The sequence below is a fragment of the Equus caballus genome, chromosome 13 (assembly GCF_041296265.1).
Source record: "Equus caballus isolate H_3958 breed thoroughbred chromosome 13, TB-T2T, whole genome shotgun sequence".
NCBI classification, from domain to species: Eukaryota; Metazoa; Chordata; class Mammalia; order Perissodactyla; family Equidae; genus Equus; species Equus caballus.
The window spans coordinates 53,104,523-53,120,013 of record NC_091696.1 but is presented as its reverse complement, the minus strand read 5'-3'; the positions used below and the strand labels follow the sequence as shown (position 1 = coordinate 53,120,013).

The following is a 15,491-nucleotide window of genomic DNA, read 5'->3' as shown; positions in this document are numbered from 1 at the left end:
AGACGTCAGTGCCACCCTTCTGCAGGGACTCGAAGCCTGGGATGCCCACGTGGGCTCAGCCCGGCCCCTCCAGGGCCCACCTGCACCCCACCAGAACCGAGCACACCCCCGACTTCCCTCGGAAATTCGGGAGGAAAACACAGGAATCGCCTGCACTTCTTTTGCGTCACGAGATTCAGACACAGACCAGTTCATGCAAGTCAAGTCCTCCTCGGCCTGCGCACGGTGAGAGCCGTCTGCTTTACAACCTCTCCACACCCCCTGCTCGTGTCAGGCAGGAAAGGACAGACTTTGTTCCCGATGCGACAACTTCTCTAGTTTCATCTCGAGAGACGATTTTCATGGAGTCTGGCCATGAGTCGCTGGGGTACATTTTATAATGAACGTGATCCTAGGCCCCAGGACACCGCGGAACATGGAGTGGCTACTGTCACGGCTCGAGTGCACTCAAGGACAGATACTTTTGCTTTTTGAGAAAAGGACCTCCAAGGCCACTTGTTCCCACCCATCCTCTACCTGCCGGTGAGAAAACTCAGGGAACGAGAGGCCCTGCCACCACGCGGCCCCGCGGCAGGGCAGGCAGACTCGGGGTGTTTGGCAGGGCCAGGTCGGGCACCGAGAGCCTGGGGGCGCCGCCGCCCCACAGCAGGTTGCGCCCCACAGCTCCACAGTGCCAAGCCTGCCTGTTCACACGCTGAAACCCTCATAGACGCCGAGGCGCTCACACGGGCGGGCACAGCGCTCCCCAGGGCCGGCCTGCCTTCTCTAACTGTCACCGCTCCGCACAGACGTGAGGAGCAGAATTTTAATACGCAGTTTGAGTGACACCAATCAAAGTGACATGCAAATGGCAGAGCCCAGAGACCCACCTAAGTGCCAGGAAGCGGGTGACAGGGGACACGTTGTCACCTTGGGGATGAACGTGTACTGGCAGTGGGTCACCTGGCCCTCCTGCCTCCTTCTGAACCTGCCAGAACATTCCTTGCCCTGCTGGGGTGCATGGAGCCAGGTGTGCGGGACCCTCTGCCTCTACCCCATCCCCATCTCGCTGGAGGCGTTTTCAAGACCCAAGCTGCAGTCCAGCCACCAGTGCTCGCGGACACCCCTGGGCAGGAAAGGGTCGCCGGCAGGCCCACCTGCTCCTGCGTTCTTGCTTGGATCCTGCTGGTCCTCGGCAGCTGTGCTGCTCACACAAGGAGCGCCATTGTTCTCTGCCTCGGTGTGGGGGAGGCATCTCCAGGAAAACACAGGCCCAGTGCGCTGCCCGGTGTCCTCCCGCGGCCGAGAGGCTGTGTGCCTACGGATGGCACAGCACACTGCCAGGGCATCGCCTGCTGGGCTGGGCAGGGGACAGCCTAGAGGACGTGCTCACAACCGTGACAAATGCCGACCCGAACAGTTAAGAGGTTCCACTATGAGCCTTTGATCAGCTGGAAGTCCCTACTCAGGGGGCCCCCTGTGCCCAGACCCTTTCTGGAGGGATACAGGTCCCCAGCTCTTCCACTTGGTGCACAAACACCTACATAACAATTTCAGTTCGAGGGGGCCCTGGAAGGTTCTACCGCATTGGATGTTTCTTGGGGACAGTCCATCGATGGCCTCCAGGTCGGAGAGCAGCAGCTCAGGCCTCTGCATGCTTGGACAAGCCTCGGCCAAGCAGATGCGAGCGGTCAGAACAGGCGGACGCTCTCCCCGCTCTTGCTCTCTAGGCTTACGCTGCTGAACAACTGTTTAAAACTCCAGGGCACGGGGCGCCTGGCTGTGCCTGCCAGGCAGCCACACACGGCATCTGAGCAAAGGCCCATGACACGAGCTGAGTTTGGACCCTCGGCATGTTTAGACAGAAGCACAGATCCTTGGGCTCCTGCTCAGCTTCGGATCTGGGGTCCCTCACTCCTCTGCCCCGCTCGGGGCACCTGCCCCCCAAATACAGCCAACGTGGAAGTGCTGCTCACGTCTCCCTCTCCTCAGGGCCGTGGGAAAGAGTGCAGACACTGTTCTACTGAGGGCCCAGGACACCCACCACCCAGAGGCCTGCCCTGTGCCTGGAGACGCGGGGTGCACGGCCCACAGGCATTGCACCCTCACGGTGACAGCACGGTGCGGCCTGGCTGCTCCTCCAGGAGAGTCCTGCTGACTGTCTGCTCCGGGTGGGAAGAGTGGAGACAGGGAGGCCAGCAGACACACTGCGGCCGACAAGAGGGCCACTGGGCTGTGGGGGCTCAGAGGGTGGGCTCGCGCCAGGCCCCTGGGGAGATCGCCCAGAATCAAGGTCAACTCACACAGGCCAAGCCGCCTCTGACCAAGGAGGCAGATGTCACCTGAACATCATCTCAGAGGTGGAAGCCGCCAGATGCCCGCTCCAGAAGAAAATACTAACCGAGATCTCGTTACCATCCTCGAAACTATTACAGTTACTTAGAAAGAGCAATTAAATATTGCACGCACAGATCCTTCAAAAGTGACAGCCACCATCCACGTGAGAACGGGAAACCCATTAGCTTCACGGTTAAAAACAAGGAAAAGGAGAAAAGCGCTTCCCTCCTGATGGGCTGTCACTCCTGCGCCGAGCGCCCGCCCTCGGCCGCCCGCCCCGGCTCCTAATGACGCCCTGGAGAGCGCCTGGAGCTCGAAGAAGTGACTATGTGGATCTCCGTGGGTTACGTCTCAGGTCTCGTCTGCACAGCCACCAACGTGGCAAAGGTGGGCTGTTGGCTGCGGAAACTCAGTGGCCATTTTTGTGCTCTGGGATAAGAAAGCCCCACATCGCAGTTCCGGGGTGACCCCGCCTCTCACAGGTAGCGACCCCTCCTTGGTCATGGAGCACCAGACCTCACGTGTAGGAGGGCTCAGGAAAGCCAGTGCGTGAGACAGGGCGGGGGGTGGTGCACACTGCAGGGTGACGGGTCAGCTGTGGGAGTGCCAGCATCCTGGCCCGCTGTCCTTGGCACCACCTGGTGGTGGGGGACACTCAGACTCTGGCATCAGCAAGGATGGTGCTGGGTCCTTCTTACTGCCCCGCCTGGGGTCTCATGGTGGGCGTGTGCCCAGGTCCAACGGGCCAGCAGCAGTTGCTGGGGAGGGCACAGGGCGGGGGAGCCCAGGCACACAGCATGGCAGTGTGGTGGCAGGGCCAGGCGGGCAGCTCAGACTTCACTCAGCAGGTGCTATGACACCAGGTGCCGTTCACTCTGATCCCGGGTCCCCCTCAGCCGACCTCAGATGGCGGGAGAGGCACTCAGATTCCACAGACCAAGCTACAGAGGGCCGCCTGGGTCTGTGTCTAAAAGGTAGGGCCCACCATCCCGGGCTGTCCATCATGAGGGAGGCAGGCCACCCCCACTGGGCCATGTGAACCTCACAGGCGCTGGGACCTGAGTCACCGGGAACATCACTGACTTTGTCTGTGGTCCACGAGTGCATGGCCCACGGACTCCGCTTCTCCGTGCATCTCTGACTCAGTGAAAGCACCTTGCGTGGTTAACGTCTGCAAAGCGCACGCCTCTAACAAAGGCCCGTCCTTGGCACGTCTTGCAGGCTCCAAGCAGCAAGCAAGGTCCCGGCGGAGGACAGAGCCTTCCCCTCTCGCTTGAACAACTGAGGTGGCCGGGGACTCAGGGTGTGCCTCTCACAAGTCCTGACAGCTCTGCCCCCGCGACGTCACTGTTCCACAAGGCCAGGCCTGAGTCTGCATCACTGTTGCTCACTGTGTGTGATGGAAACGCCACTCAGGGAAAGTGCATTTTGAAAGCAGAGCTACGGTCAGGAGTGTGCACCCCCTGAGCCTGGCCCACATGCAGAAGCCACCCCGCCCAATCAGGCCACAGCAGGCTCTCGAGGGGGCCCGTTGGAGCCCCGACTTCTGTGGCGTGGAGCCACGGATCAGTGAGAGGACAGTCCTCGCTGCCTGCCGTGTGTCTCCCTGAGAGAAGGGCAGGGGAGGGAGCCTCCCTGATACTGTGCGTCAAGTGCCGCCTGCCCAGCTGCCACCCAGACGGGAGCTGGGAGAGCCGCGTGCTGCCAGTTACTGCTACAAACACCGCTGTCGTGACAGGCGCATGATACCAACCGACCGGCTAAGACGCTTTCCTCTCTCACTGAGACAAAATGCAAAAGGAGATCAAGTGAAAAACGTAAGGGAAGCAGAGACAGAATCTGAAGGCGAACTCCTGCCAGTGTTGGAACCAGGCTCCCATTATGGAGCATCCGTGTGGCAAGTCATGGGGGCCACCCCACAACCTGCCCACACCTGTCCAGCCGAGAGGAGGAATCCCCACCTGGCCTGCTCACCTGGTCATTTCCCTCTTACACCCTGTCACCATGGCAACCAGCCACACCAGGAGGTGCCACACGAGCACCTGCAGGGAGGGTGCCGTCGGAGGGCCTTGCAGGAGCCCACTGCCCTTCCAGCTGTCAGAGTGACCTGCCAGAGCTGCCCTTGCCCTAAGGGGACAGACTCGGGCTCATCCTTCTTTCTAAGGGGCCGGGAGGCACTGACACTGGCGACACCCCAGAGATGGGGTCATGCTCCTGCCGCCTCCCTGGCCTTGGCCTAACTCACTCATGCTGGCCTGGTCTGGAGCCTCCTGTGCCCCTTGCCCCCCGCCTGGTCCCAGGACCCACTCAAAGCCAGGCCTGCCCAGGAATCCTCCAGAAACAGCTGGAGCTGGGCGGGTCTCTCTGAACATGAGCCCCATCTGTCCAGCCACCTGGTCACATCTCGCATCAGGAGAATGTGGCATGTAAGGCTGGCTTTGCTGTTCTTGCTATTGGGCAGCCGATGAGAAGCACATGGACACAGCCTGACCGCTAAAAGGAAAAGCTGGCCACGGGACACTGTGCATTTCAGCTGATGAGATCTAAGCCAGAGATCAGATGGTGAACGGGAGCACATTTTCTAGCAAGCAGGTATTTTTGAAAGAGCTGGTTAAAGGCTTCATGCTTTAAATAAAATCATTTTAAATTGCATGCTCCCAATTATGAAGCGTTTAGCAAATTGTTAATATACGTTTTAAGGATTCCTTGGGCTCTGCTGGGAACAGGAAGTGACCCGTGCAGCCCGCCCACCTGCACGGTGACCCTCCGTCCATGGTCCTGGTTAACAGTTGCTGTGGCAACCAGACTTCCTAGCCCCAGGTGTCCCCTGTTGCTTAGATCTACAGGTGTCACCAGCCAGCCCAAAACAGAGTCCACAGTAATGACCTGAGGTGGCTTTATTGGTTTTGGATAAATAGGAAAATACTTCCTGTCAACGGAAATTAGACATAGCCCCAAAGATTTTTAGGGTTAATATATTCCAAATATTTAATGTACATCAGGCTGAAGGGCATGCTGCATAACCATTCCTTTGTCTTTTGTTTCCTGGGCATGAAAAGTCGCCCAAGCTTGTCTCAAAGTGACTGTCAGAATCCCAAAGAAGTGCCGGCCACCGCTGTCCACAGGACTGTCTACAGCGATGGGAACATTCCGGATCTGCCTGTGCCGTTGGTGCCCACTGGCCACAGGGGGCCGTTGAGGGCTTGAAATGCGGCTTGAGGGGGACGCAGCAGCCCCAGACCCTGCTCTGGCCAGTCCGAGAGGCACATCTGCTTGAGGCGCTGTGTGTCCACAGCCCTGCATGGAATGGGTGGCCAGGCTAGCACCCTTCCAGCAGCCAGGCGAGCTCCCACCCACATGCACCCCAGGCCCCATGACCACCGAAATGGGGTGTCACCCTACCCCACATCTGAGCAGGCTATCAGCACGTGCGCGTCTGTGCTCACTGAAGTGGGGTGTCACCCTACCGCATATCTGAACGGGCTGTCAGCATGTGGGCCATCTGTGCCCGCTGAAATGAACCCCACGTCTGAGCGGGCTGTCAGCACATGGGGCATCTGTGCCCGCTCAAGTGGGTGTTGCCCTCGTCCCCACATGATCTTGTAAGGATGACCCAGTTGCAATCATAGCTTTTCTGAATCTTCCCCACACACTCAGTGAACACTGTTTCCGGGCGTCCTCAAGGCTGCTGACGGGCATGCACTTGTCACATGAGGGAGGGTGGGGCCTCGCTCACGGGAGAGGTTGGCAGGTCTGGTCATTACATAACACATGTGCTCGTCAGAAATGATGGGGAGGGCCAGATCACCTGGAAAGTAGGAAGGAGTGACACATACTTCTCCACGTGGCACATACCTAGGTCAGAGGTCAGGGTGGCCATCCAGCCTCTGCCCCATGCAGACACCATCTCCACTGGGGGTCGTGCAGTGGACACACCAGCGTTCTTCCTTCCCTCCCTACAGCTCTGTCTGTCCACATGTCCTAACAAGTAGACGTGTGTCCCAGCTGGCTTCCCCATCCCTTTGAAAGAGAGTTCTGTCTGGCCCTCCAGCGAGGTCAGCGGTGACAGGCAGCTCCTGCATCCAGAGGCCAGGATGCTGCTGAGGCGCAGCCCACCCCACAGACCATACACACACAGGGACGAGGGGGAGGGCAGACGTTTCGGCCACAGAGCCAGGGCCCAGTGGGCATGGCCGCAGCCACAGTCTCGCTCAAGTCACTCACAGAGGAGCCTGGGGTGGTGGTTCAGCAACTCGGGGAGGGGCAGTGACACCCTCAGGCTTCACGTCCTCGATGCATCAGGGAGCATTTCAGAAATGCTTCCTCCAGAAGGATCAGCATACAGGAGAAGGTCAGCTGATGTAGGTCATCACGGGAAATGCCACAGGAGTGACCCCAGAGAGACCGCAGGAGAGGACGGGACCGGTCAGAGCCCACTGATGGCCTCGTGCCCCCCTCTTCTCTTCCCTGGGGTCTCCTTCCTTGCTGGAGGCCCAGGCCCACCTTTAGTCTCTGCCCCAGCACCCATCCGTACGGCCCTTTGGTCACGTCTCTGCTCAGATGCCCCCTCTCAGGGGGGGCCTTCCCTGGACATGAAATTTACAACTGGGCCTCAGACCATCCTGACAGGGCATACCCAAGAACACTCTCACCACACGACATACTGCACGTCTCACCTGTTTCCACTCTCCATCCGTTCTGCACCCCGAATGCAGGCTGCAAGCAGACAAGGCAAAGCATCCACAATCAGCAGGTTCAGGATGTAAAGGAAAATGCACTGATAAGGCATAAACAGACGGGAAAACTCGGCAGAGAAACAGAACTGTAAAAAAAGAACCAAACAAAGTCTGGAACTGGAAAGGAAAACCTGAAATTAAAGTTTTACTAGGTGAGCTTAACAGCAGATTGGAGGACAGAGAATAAGAGGTAGTGAACATGAAGACGGCCCAGAGTTACCCAAGCTGGAGAACAGACGCTTAAGAAGGAGAGGAGGGAGAAATGGAGCAGGAAAAACTGAAAAACACTGGCAAAAATTATCCAAATTTGGTAAAAGACATAAATTACAGATTCAAGAACCTCAGGGAATCATAAGCAGGATAATATCCTCCCAAGGATGCATGTGTAGGCACGTCGCAGCCATCTGCTGCAGACCAAGGACACAGCCTCCAGGGCAGACAGAGAAGACTGGAATTCCCACTCAGAGAAGTGACAGGGTGCACGACAGCCGACTTCCTGCAGCCATGGCGGAGGTGGGGAACCGCGAGCCAAGGGGGCAGCCCCCCCCCCCACCAGGCTGTCTGTGCTGAGCTTAGAGCCCCGAGTCCATCAGCTTTCCCAACAGCAAGATGCCCCAACTGTGTGCACAGGGCGAGTGTTGAGCACAATCAAAGATTTCAGAGGAAATACGCACTCAAGCGATCCCGTGCCGGGGTGAAGGGAAACCCATGGCCCTCACTCAGTGGGACACTCAGCCGTCTGCCTCAGCAAGGCACGGACAGAATGCTGGTCATCATCACAGACTGTGCTTAGAAGGTACACTGTAAAAAACACGGACCATTTTCTTTTGGACATAAATCAAAAACGTAAGATTTTGCCTTAAGTGCCTTATATTAGTAACGACAGAGATGAAAACGGTACTACCATCGTCATAAAAATGCTGTGGCCTGTAAGTGAGAAAACAGAGGCCTCCCTAATGTTAACTGTCTAAGGTCTGTGTTCTGATTTCAGTTTTCAGACATGCTGAGTCCTCTAACTGTCATTCACACAGGTAACTATGGCCCTTCCCCTCCAGCCACCAAAACCAAGGAACTCTCGTGTGGAACGAACAGGACACGAGTGCCCTGCAGAGAGCTGTCCGCTGGGCAGGTCCCTGGGAAAGTCAGCCGGGCAGCTTGGCCGGAAGCGAACCCTCCCTCCTCACTGGGTGCGCACAGACGAGGAGTCCTGCGGGTTCTCACGCAGACCCAGTCTTGGCACAGAGCAGGTACAGTCCTGCACGGTGGGAGCAGTGGCTGGCTGGGGGCAGGAGGGAACTTTCCGGGGTGATGGTGTATGTCTGGATCTCCATGGGAGTCTGGACAACACAGGTGTATGCAACTGTCAAAACCCTAAAAATGTATATTTAGGATCTGCACATTTCATCGTGTGAACTCTTTGTCAAGGGAAAAAGCCGCCACACACTGAGCTCTGGTTAAGGGTCTGCACACTGAAGCCTTTGTTATTTAGGGCAAGTGCCCTGATATCTGGCATTTACTTTGAAATCTATCAAAATATATGATGAAACTATGGAATCTAGGTGGCCCACATACGGGTTTTTACTACACAATTCTTTCAGCCTTCACAGTATGCTTTAAGTTTTCTGTAATTACATGGTTTTGAAAGTCCCATTCAACACCAACCCACATGGAGGTCTTAGCCATAGCAAAAATGAGAGAAACACAGAAAAGTTATAGGGTTTGAAGTGGGAAAAAATACGATTGCCTACATAGAAGTTTTTTTTTAAAAAAGAAGAGAATCTACAGAAGGTGAACTCTACTACTGAGTGGTGTCAACAGAGTGACTAGAAATGACGTTAAAAGGAGTCCTCTAGGGTGTTTGGGAACCAAGTCATTCTGGACATTGATAAGTAAAGGGAAAGAACAAAGAGTTTAGTCTGACTCTCCTGGAGAAACTGGATTTGGAGCAACCAAGCAGTTGAGGGCAAGTTTCTTTGATAAAAAGCCCCTGATAACAAAAGCCAGCAGAGTGACAGACTTAGAACACTGCCCCCTGCAGACCCCATGGACGAGTGCAGACAGTGACCACGGAGCCCACAGGGCCCTTTGGCGCGGCTGATGGAGAACTTTCTGACAGACAGACGGATCAGGCTGCCAAGGCCTGGCGCCTCAGCCACCTTCCTGCGGCAGGAAGCGGGGGCAGCCTGGGCCCTCTGACCACCACGCCAGACAGGCCCACACCCGTCCCTGCCAAAAGCAAAGCCGACTGACGCAGCCAGCCCAGGGGATGAGGGCCGGGGACACCCGGCCTGGAGGGAGCCGCCAGCCAAGCAGGACGAACGGTGCTCCCTGAGTCTGAGACACGGCGGGACACGACTCCGCAGCCGGGAAGGCAGAGGACAGACGGCTCTAAAGAGACTGGAAGGGCACATCCGTCAAGCGGGTCGGATCCCTCCTGGGACAAACCTATGCGACGAGTGGCAACACTGGCACACTGAGTAAATATTTGATAGAACTCATCCTAACTTTTTGGATGTGATGACGGTATTGTAGTTACTTTGATCTTTCCGAAGCACGTAATGAAGTCTTTCGGAATGGAACAGGGAATGCCCGGATTGTACGTAACGGAGCAGAAGGGGAGGGCAGCAAACGGCAGCCTGGCCGGTGCCGGAACTGTGCGCCGAGACGGCACCCGGAGGTGCAGGCCGCCCTTCGCTTCACTTTCATATTAGTTGGAACTTTTTCATAACCAGAAGTTAAAGAAAAACAAACAAGGAAGGAATTCTCCCCTCTTCTGCGTGGGATGTTTAAAACTGACCACCGGCATTCCCACGAACCATAATAAACCAATTGTGAAATGCCGTGTCTTAAAGTGCCATTTGCTCTGGAAGCCAAACTTACAGTGACTACGAGAACAAGCCTTTTAAAAAGTATTTACAAGCTTTATGGAGAAAGTCACTAAACATCATAGAAGGTCATAAAAGATTAAACAAACACAATGGAGTGAGCGTGCACTTTACAGAAGAAGAAACCGTAAGAACAGCTGAGTGTCGTCGTCCCCGGAAGTCGGGACACAACTGCCCGTGGTGGTGAGGCTACAAAACTCTTCAGGTGTTACTCTAAAAACAATTAAACAAGATTTTTTTTTCCAAAACAAGACAGGAGATCTACTTTTCAGAGTGACTGGTTTCCCCGAGGAAGCTAAGAATCGGAGCCTGACATGGGACTGATGGAAACTTCTTCGACTGGGTTCCGATTTAGAGGGTACTCACCTGGGGCTGACACAGAAGTCAGGAGTGAGCAGAGCCACATGCTCTGCATGGCCGGACCCCCGCCGGACCCCGCTCAGTGAAGCAGCCCTTCCGACAGGGGGGGCCTCACGTGGGCCCGCAGAGGGAAAGGCAGGACGGAGCACTCTGGTAACGCAGTGGCCACGTCCTCCGAGAAAACTGTAGGGTTTGCTCCAGGTCCACGTCCACGTGAGGGAGGGTGCGTCCCACCCGGGCGTCCTGCCCCCAAACCAGAGAGCCCACGCCGTGCGTGCAAAGCCCCCACGCCGGCCACAGGCTCCACGCCTGTCCCTGTCTGCCACATACCTGCAGGCCACCTGCACTCCTCCTGACGTTTCTCAGCTGTTATTTTCACTGGGGATTATGAGTATAATTGCTGCTTCTGGCACAATCAAAAGGAAAAAAAAGGAAGAGAATTGTCCATTTACTGCAGATGAGCCAAATGGATTTAATGGCACCAACTGTCCCTAATCTGGGTCCTGAAGTCGAGTGACTGCATGCGGAGGGCAAGACTTCATCAGCGGACACTGCATAACAGTGTCTATTCTGAAACGCTGACGCTTGTCTGTCGTATGTAAACAGGGACAACGCAGACCCACTCCCTCTGTCGCTGTAACAGGCAGCACTCGACACCGAATTAAAACCTGACGTGAGTCTCTCCCAACATCACACTCACACAGGTTCAGAATTTAGGAAGGAGGTGCCCAGAAGACCGCGAGGCTCGGGCCTCACTTACACGGCTGAGCAGCAGGATGAGAATCGAGGTCTCGCCACCTGTGTCCCTGTGTCATCCCCTAGGTCCTGCTGCCTTTCCAGGCACATCAGACAGCTCTCACTCAGAGGAAAGGAGATTCTCGCCATCAGAAGATGCAAAACCCGCAACCCAGCACAAACACAGCAGGGACAAGGGCGTTAAGCTTGCGAGGCCCTGAGGAAGCGCCAAGCGCTGGCCAGGTCCTGGCTATCACCACCCCCCCCACCCTAGTTCTGCAGACCCCCCAAAGCGCCCTCAGAACAAGACAAGAAGAGACTGGTTAAAAAGCACTCTGTGGGTCTCCACTCCCTACGCGGCCCAGCCACACTTCCACGCCCGAGCTGGGCTTCAGTGAAAGCCCGAGTCCTGAAACCATCATTGTCCTGGTTCATCAGCCCCCTCCCTGCCTATGAGGACAGGACGCCACCTCACGGATGACCCCCCGGGACCCTCCGCTCTCTCAGTTACCAGCTGTCTCCAGCGCCAGCTGTGGAGTCCAGGCAATGTGTCCAGCGCCTCCTGCTGGGAGCGGTGCAGACCGCAGGTCAACCCTGGGACGGGCCCCAGACAGAGCCTCGGGTCCTCCTCGGCGGCTCGACACCCGACCGCCCTCCACAGACCTCCGCCCTCCCACATCTCCAGCACTGGCAGGTCACCGCAGACCCGCTCAGAACGGGGCCCTGAACCTCACTGCTTCCTGCCTCTCCCACAAGCTGTTCAGACCCCCCAGGGAGGGAAGTGCGTTTCCACCAGGCCAAGGCACTCCTTCTCCAACTCGATGACCAGGCCAGTGAGTCCCCCACCTTGGGACGGCCCCTCAGCCAGAGCCACACCCATCCCCCCCACTCTGGCCCCATCCCCCACAACCCCCATCCTTAGAAGCCTGTCCATTGTGAACACTGGCTCCACCTGCTCTGTGCCCAGCTCGCACCTGTTCACCTTTGGATTTCATTTTATTAAAACTAATTTATTAACACTGATTTCATTTTACTAGAACCAATTTATTAAAACTAACTCATCCTTAACTGTAAGCAAAAACTTTCACTGAAGATAAACTGTTACTAGAGATAAGAAAGAAAAGTGATCTGCTCATCCACAGATAAAGCTCGTTAGCCCCTTGGTCATGGATTTCAAAATAGTTTTGATAGATCTTTTTAGAGGCAAAAATGGAACAAGAACACACTGTTTAAAACCCATTTTAGCACACAATTATATTTTCTTATCAGATTGTATCGTAGTATTGAGTCGCATTACATAGTAATCCATGGAGAAGATGGAAGTTTATTTAACTAACTCTCCACGGCCAAACCCTCCGGAGGCTCCTTCCTCCTGCCATGAGCAGAGCTGGCGCCCCCGCTCCGAGTCCTTCTGCCCCACCCCGGCCCTGCTGCAGGAGCCCTGAAGGGGGGCTGGGGACCCGCAGGCACGGATGTTCTGTAGGCACGTCGCTGTGCGGCCACACTGTCCTCCAGGGAGGTCACACCCACTCACTGGCTCCCGGGGCGCCCAGCCCCACAACCCACGGCCCGCCTAATCACAAGGAACACCAGACAAGCCCAACCTGTGCACATTCCACCAGATACAGGACCAGAACCGCTCAACACTGTCAAGGTCATGAAAGACCAGGGAAGTCTGGAGGCCGCCACAGGACCAGAGGGGACAGGAGACGCGACGACTCAGTGCACTGTGGTCCTGGAGGGATCCTGGACAGGCCTGGGTGGAAGGGCGGGGAACCAACAGAAGTCTGCAGTTCAGGCAAGGGCCGCGCCATGCCGATGGCTCCGTTGTGACCACCGTTTAGTGCTCCGGTCGTGTGAGATGTTGACATGAGGGGAAGCTGGTGAACGTCGATGGGGCCTCGGCACTACCTTTGCAGCTCAGAAACGATGCCAAGACCGTCTTTCTAAAGTGCTGCTGACACCACTTCACAGGTAGAAGCTGGAGCCCTGGTCAGCGCCTGGCTCAGCTGGGCCTCAGCACAAGGACGCACCCGAGCACCACAAAGAGGACGGGGACTCAGGGGCCCTGCCCTGGACAAGAGCCTGGGAACAGAGCGTGGCCGCGGCCGCCGTCAATCCTGCGGTCACACGGCTGTTGCCGAGCTGGGCATAGCTCACGGGGCCAGGCCCCTGCCGCCTCGCCCTGGGGTCGTGGTTTCCATCCACCGCTGCCTGTGGCTGTGCTCAAGCAAGTGACGGCGGACGTTCCGCTCGGCGCCTCCCGGGGGCTGGTTCACCGTGCTGAGGAGGAAGGGCTGCCACCTCCCCAGACCTGAGGGCTGCCACCAAAGCCAACAACATCGCTGAGGGGGGCTCTGCGGCTTTGACACAGTGATCTCTCAGGAACACCAGAACGCACACAGCAGTCGTGCTGGCAGTTCTGGGTCCAGGAGACGTGTGGATGAAAATCAAGAAAACGAATAACCAGGTTTCTCGATGCAGCGTGCCCCTCAGCACCGAGCAAGCCTCCCAGGCCGCGGCAGCCTCCAGCAGGTGCGATGTTTCCTTCAAGAGTGACGATGGAAGAGCACACGGGGCCACCGGACCGTCTGCCTGCTCATGACATCTGCATGTGGATCCAGAGGCTCTCGTCACGGATCAGCCAAGCGTGGTCAGACCCCTGCCTGTCCTGTGCGCTGCAGGACAGTGGGGAACCAGGCAGAGCCCCGGCCCCCACGGGGCTGACAGTCTGGAGGGAGGAGGCGGGAGAGACGATAAACCGACATACATGCAAAGATTCACGTCAGAGGTGGCAAGCGGGAGAAAACCCAAGCCAAGCCCAGGCTGGGGCACGCCCGCCCCACAGGGGCCAGAGGCACGGGGGGGGGGAGAGGTGCGCAGGTCCGGGGTCCCCCAGCCGCAGCAGCCAGTCCCGAGGCTCGTAAGTGCTCGAAAAGCTCAAGAGACATTCATCTAGGCTGAAACCCAGTGGGAAACCGGCAGTTCTCTGCCTCCTCAGAGGGGTGTCACTGAGACCAGCTGGTACGCCCGAAATGATGCAGCGTCCTGCTTTAAGATGTGTAACAGTCTTGATGAGAGGAGGACACGGCCACCAAGAACAGGTTCGCTAGATGCACTTGGGAACCATTAATGGTACTAAAACCGCATCAGTATCTGTGTCTCCATTCAGTGAATCCACACAGACAAGAGCCGCTATTGTAACAGCAACAAAGCATGGCTTCCTCGCTTAGAATTTCTGTTTTAAAATATCAAAGCATTTACAAAAGAAACTGGCACACAGCTGCTACTCCAGGGCTAACCTAACAATGCCTCTCCCTGTTACTTGCGTTGGCAAAGGTCAGGCTCGCCGACGCCGTGTTCCTTTCGCATCCAACAATGGGGCACTGGAACCAGGAAGCTCCAGGGACACACAAGATTCTGGAGGTTCCAGGCCAGCCCATGGCCGCAACGGTGTCTGATGAGACCAAACGCCCTTCTCTGGCCTCTCAGCTGCTCACGGCGATTCAGGACACACAGCGTTTACTGGGCAGGGAAGCAGCACAGGGCCATGCGGACAAAGTCAGCCTGGCTCCCCCTGCCTCAGACAGGCGAGGGCTGATGCTGGAGAAGGAGAAAGAAGGGCCCGTCCACTACTGCCTTTGGCTGTCTGCACACAAACGTGGTCAGGAAAGGGCTTAGGATGATCTTCCCTGGGATGCCACTCCAGAGCACACTCGGGAAGAAGGCAGTGGAGGAGCGGCTGGGTCTCCGAGCCTCACCCCCAGCACAACCAGGCACCTGCCCCAGAGCATAAGGATCCTTAGGATGCAGAGAGGGACAAATCAGTCAGTGGTAGCCAAGCCGGCAAAGAGTTAACTTGCCCCACAGTCTCCAAATCCAGAGACCTAAAAAGCCTCCACCCCAGGTGGTAACAGAGAAAGCTCCCGAGCAGAAATCTCCAGGAAGGTGGGAGAAGGAATTGATAGATACCTAATGTGTTTGATTCAGTAAAAACCAGTATTGGGAGTGCTCCAGCAGTTGTGCTGGTGAACTTGGAACAAATTGTGGAAACATGATCAAAAATGAAAAACAAAGCAAACCAAAAAAGAAGAGGCAACTATCAACTCCAGGAAAAACGAAAAGTGACTAGAAAAAAATTATCAGACTTCACTAGTGGCTCAGTGGTCAACAAAACTGACATAGTCCCAATAATGTAAAGACTGAGTATTAGTTTAACAAAAAGTTCTATTTGTGATATAGCTATACTGAGATGGCGAGGGGAGGAGCGTTAGGGATGTGGGAGAGGAATCCTCATCATTCCTAAGAGGAAGTACAGAGATAACGTCTAAAAGTGATACACCAGGAATAATCTACATAAACAGCTTATTCAGAAACTTGGAGGCGACACCAGAAGGGCTGGAGGGCAAGGAAGAGTGGCTGGAGAACAGGAAGGGAGGTGCTGCTGTGTCTGCTGTAA

The 15,491-nt window shown here is 56.2% G+C and overlaps 1 protein-coding gene across 3 annotated transcripts in view; it reads right to left on the bottom strand.

The window, feature by feature from the left end:
- Window positions 1-15,491, bottom strand: part of LMF1 (lipase maturation factor 1) — a 92,671-nt gene that overhangs the window by 44,834 nt on the left and 32,346 nt on the right. The window contains exon 1 of one of the 3 annotated variants that reach the window (XM_023616680.2): window positions 6,993-11,484. The exons of the other annotated variants lie outside the window; for them this stretch is intronic. Within the exon in view, the coding sequence (XP_023472448.1) occupies window positions 6,993-7,056 (64 nt within the window). The 5' untranslated portion in view covers window positions 7,057-11,484. Of the gene's footprint in view, window positions 1-6,992; window positions 11,485-15,491 lie in introns of those variants that run through there. 3 annotated transcript variants of the gene reach the window in all.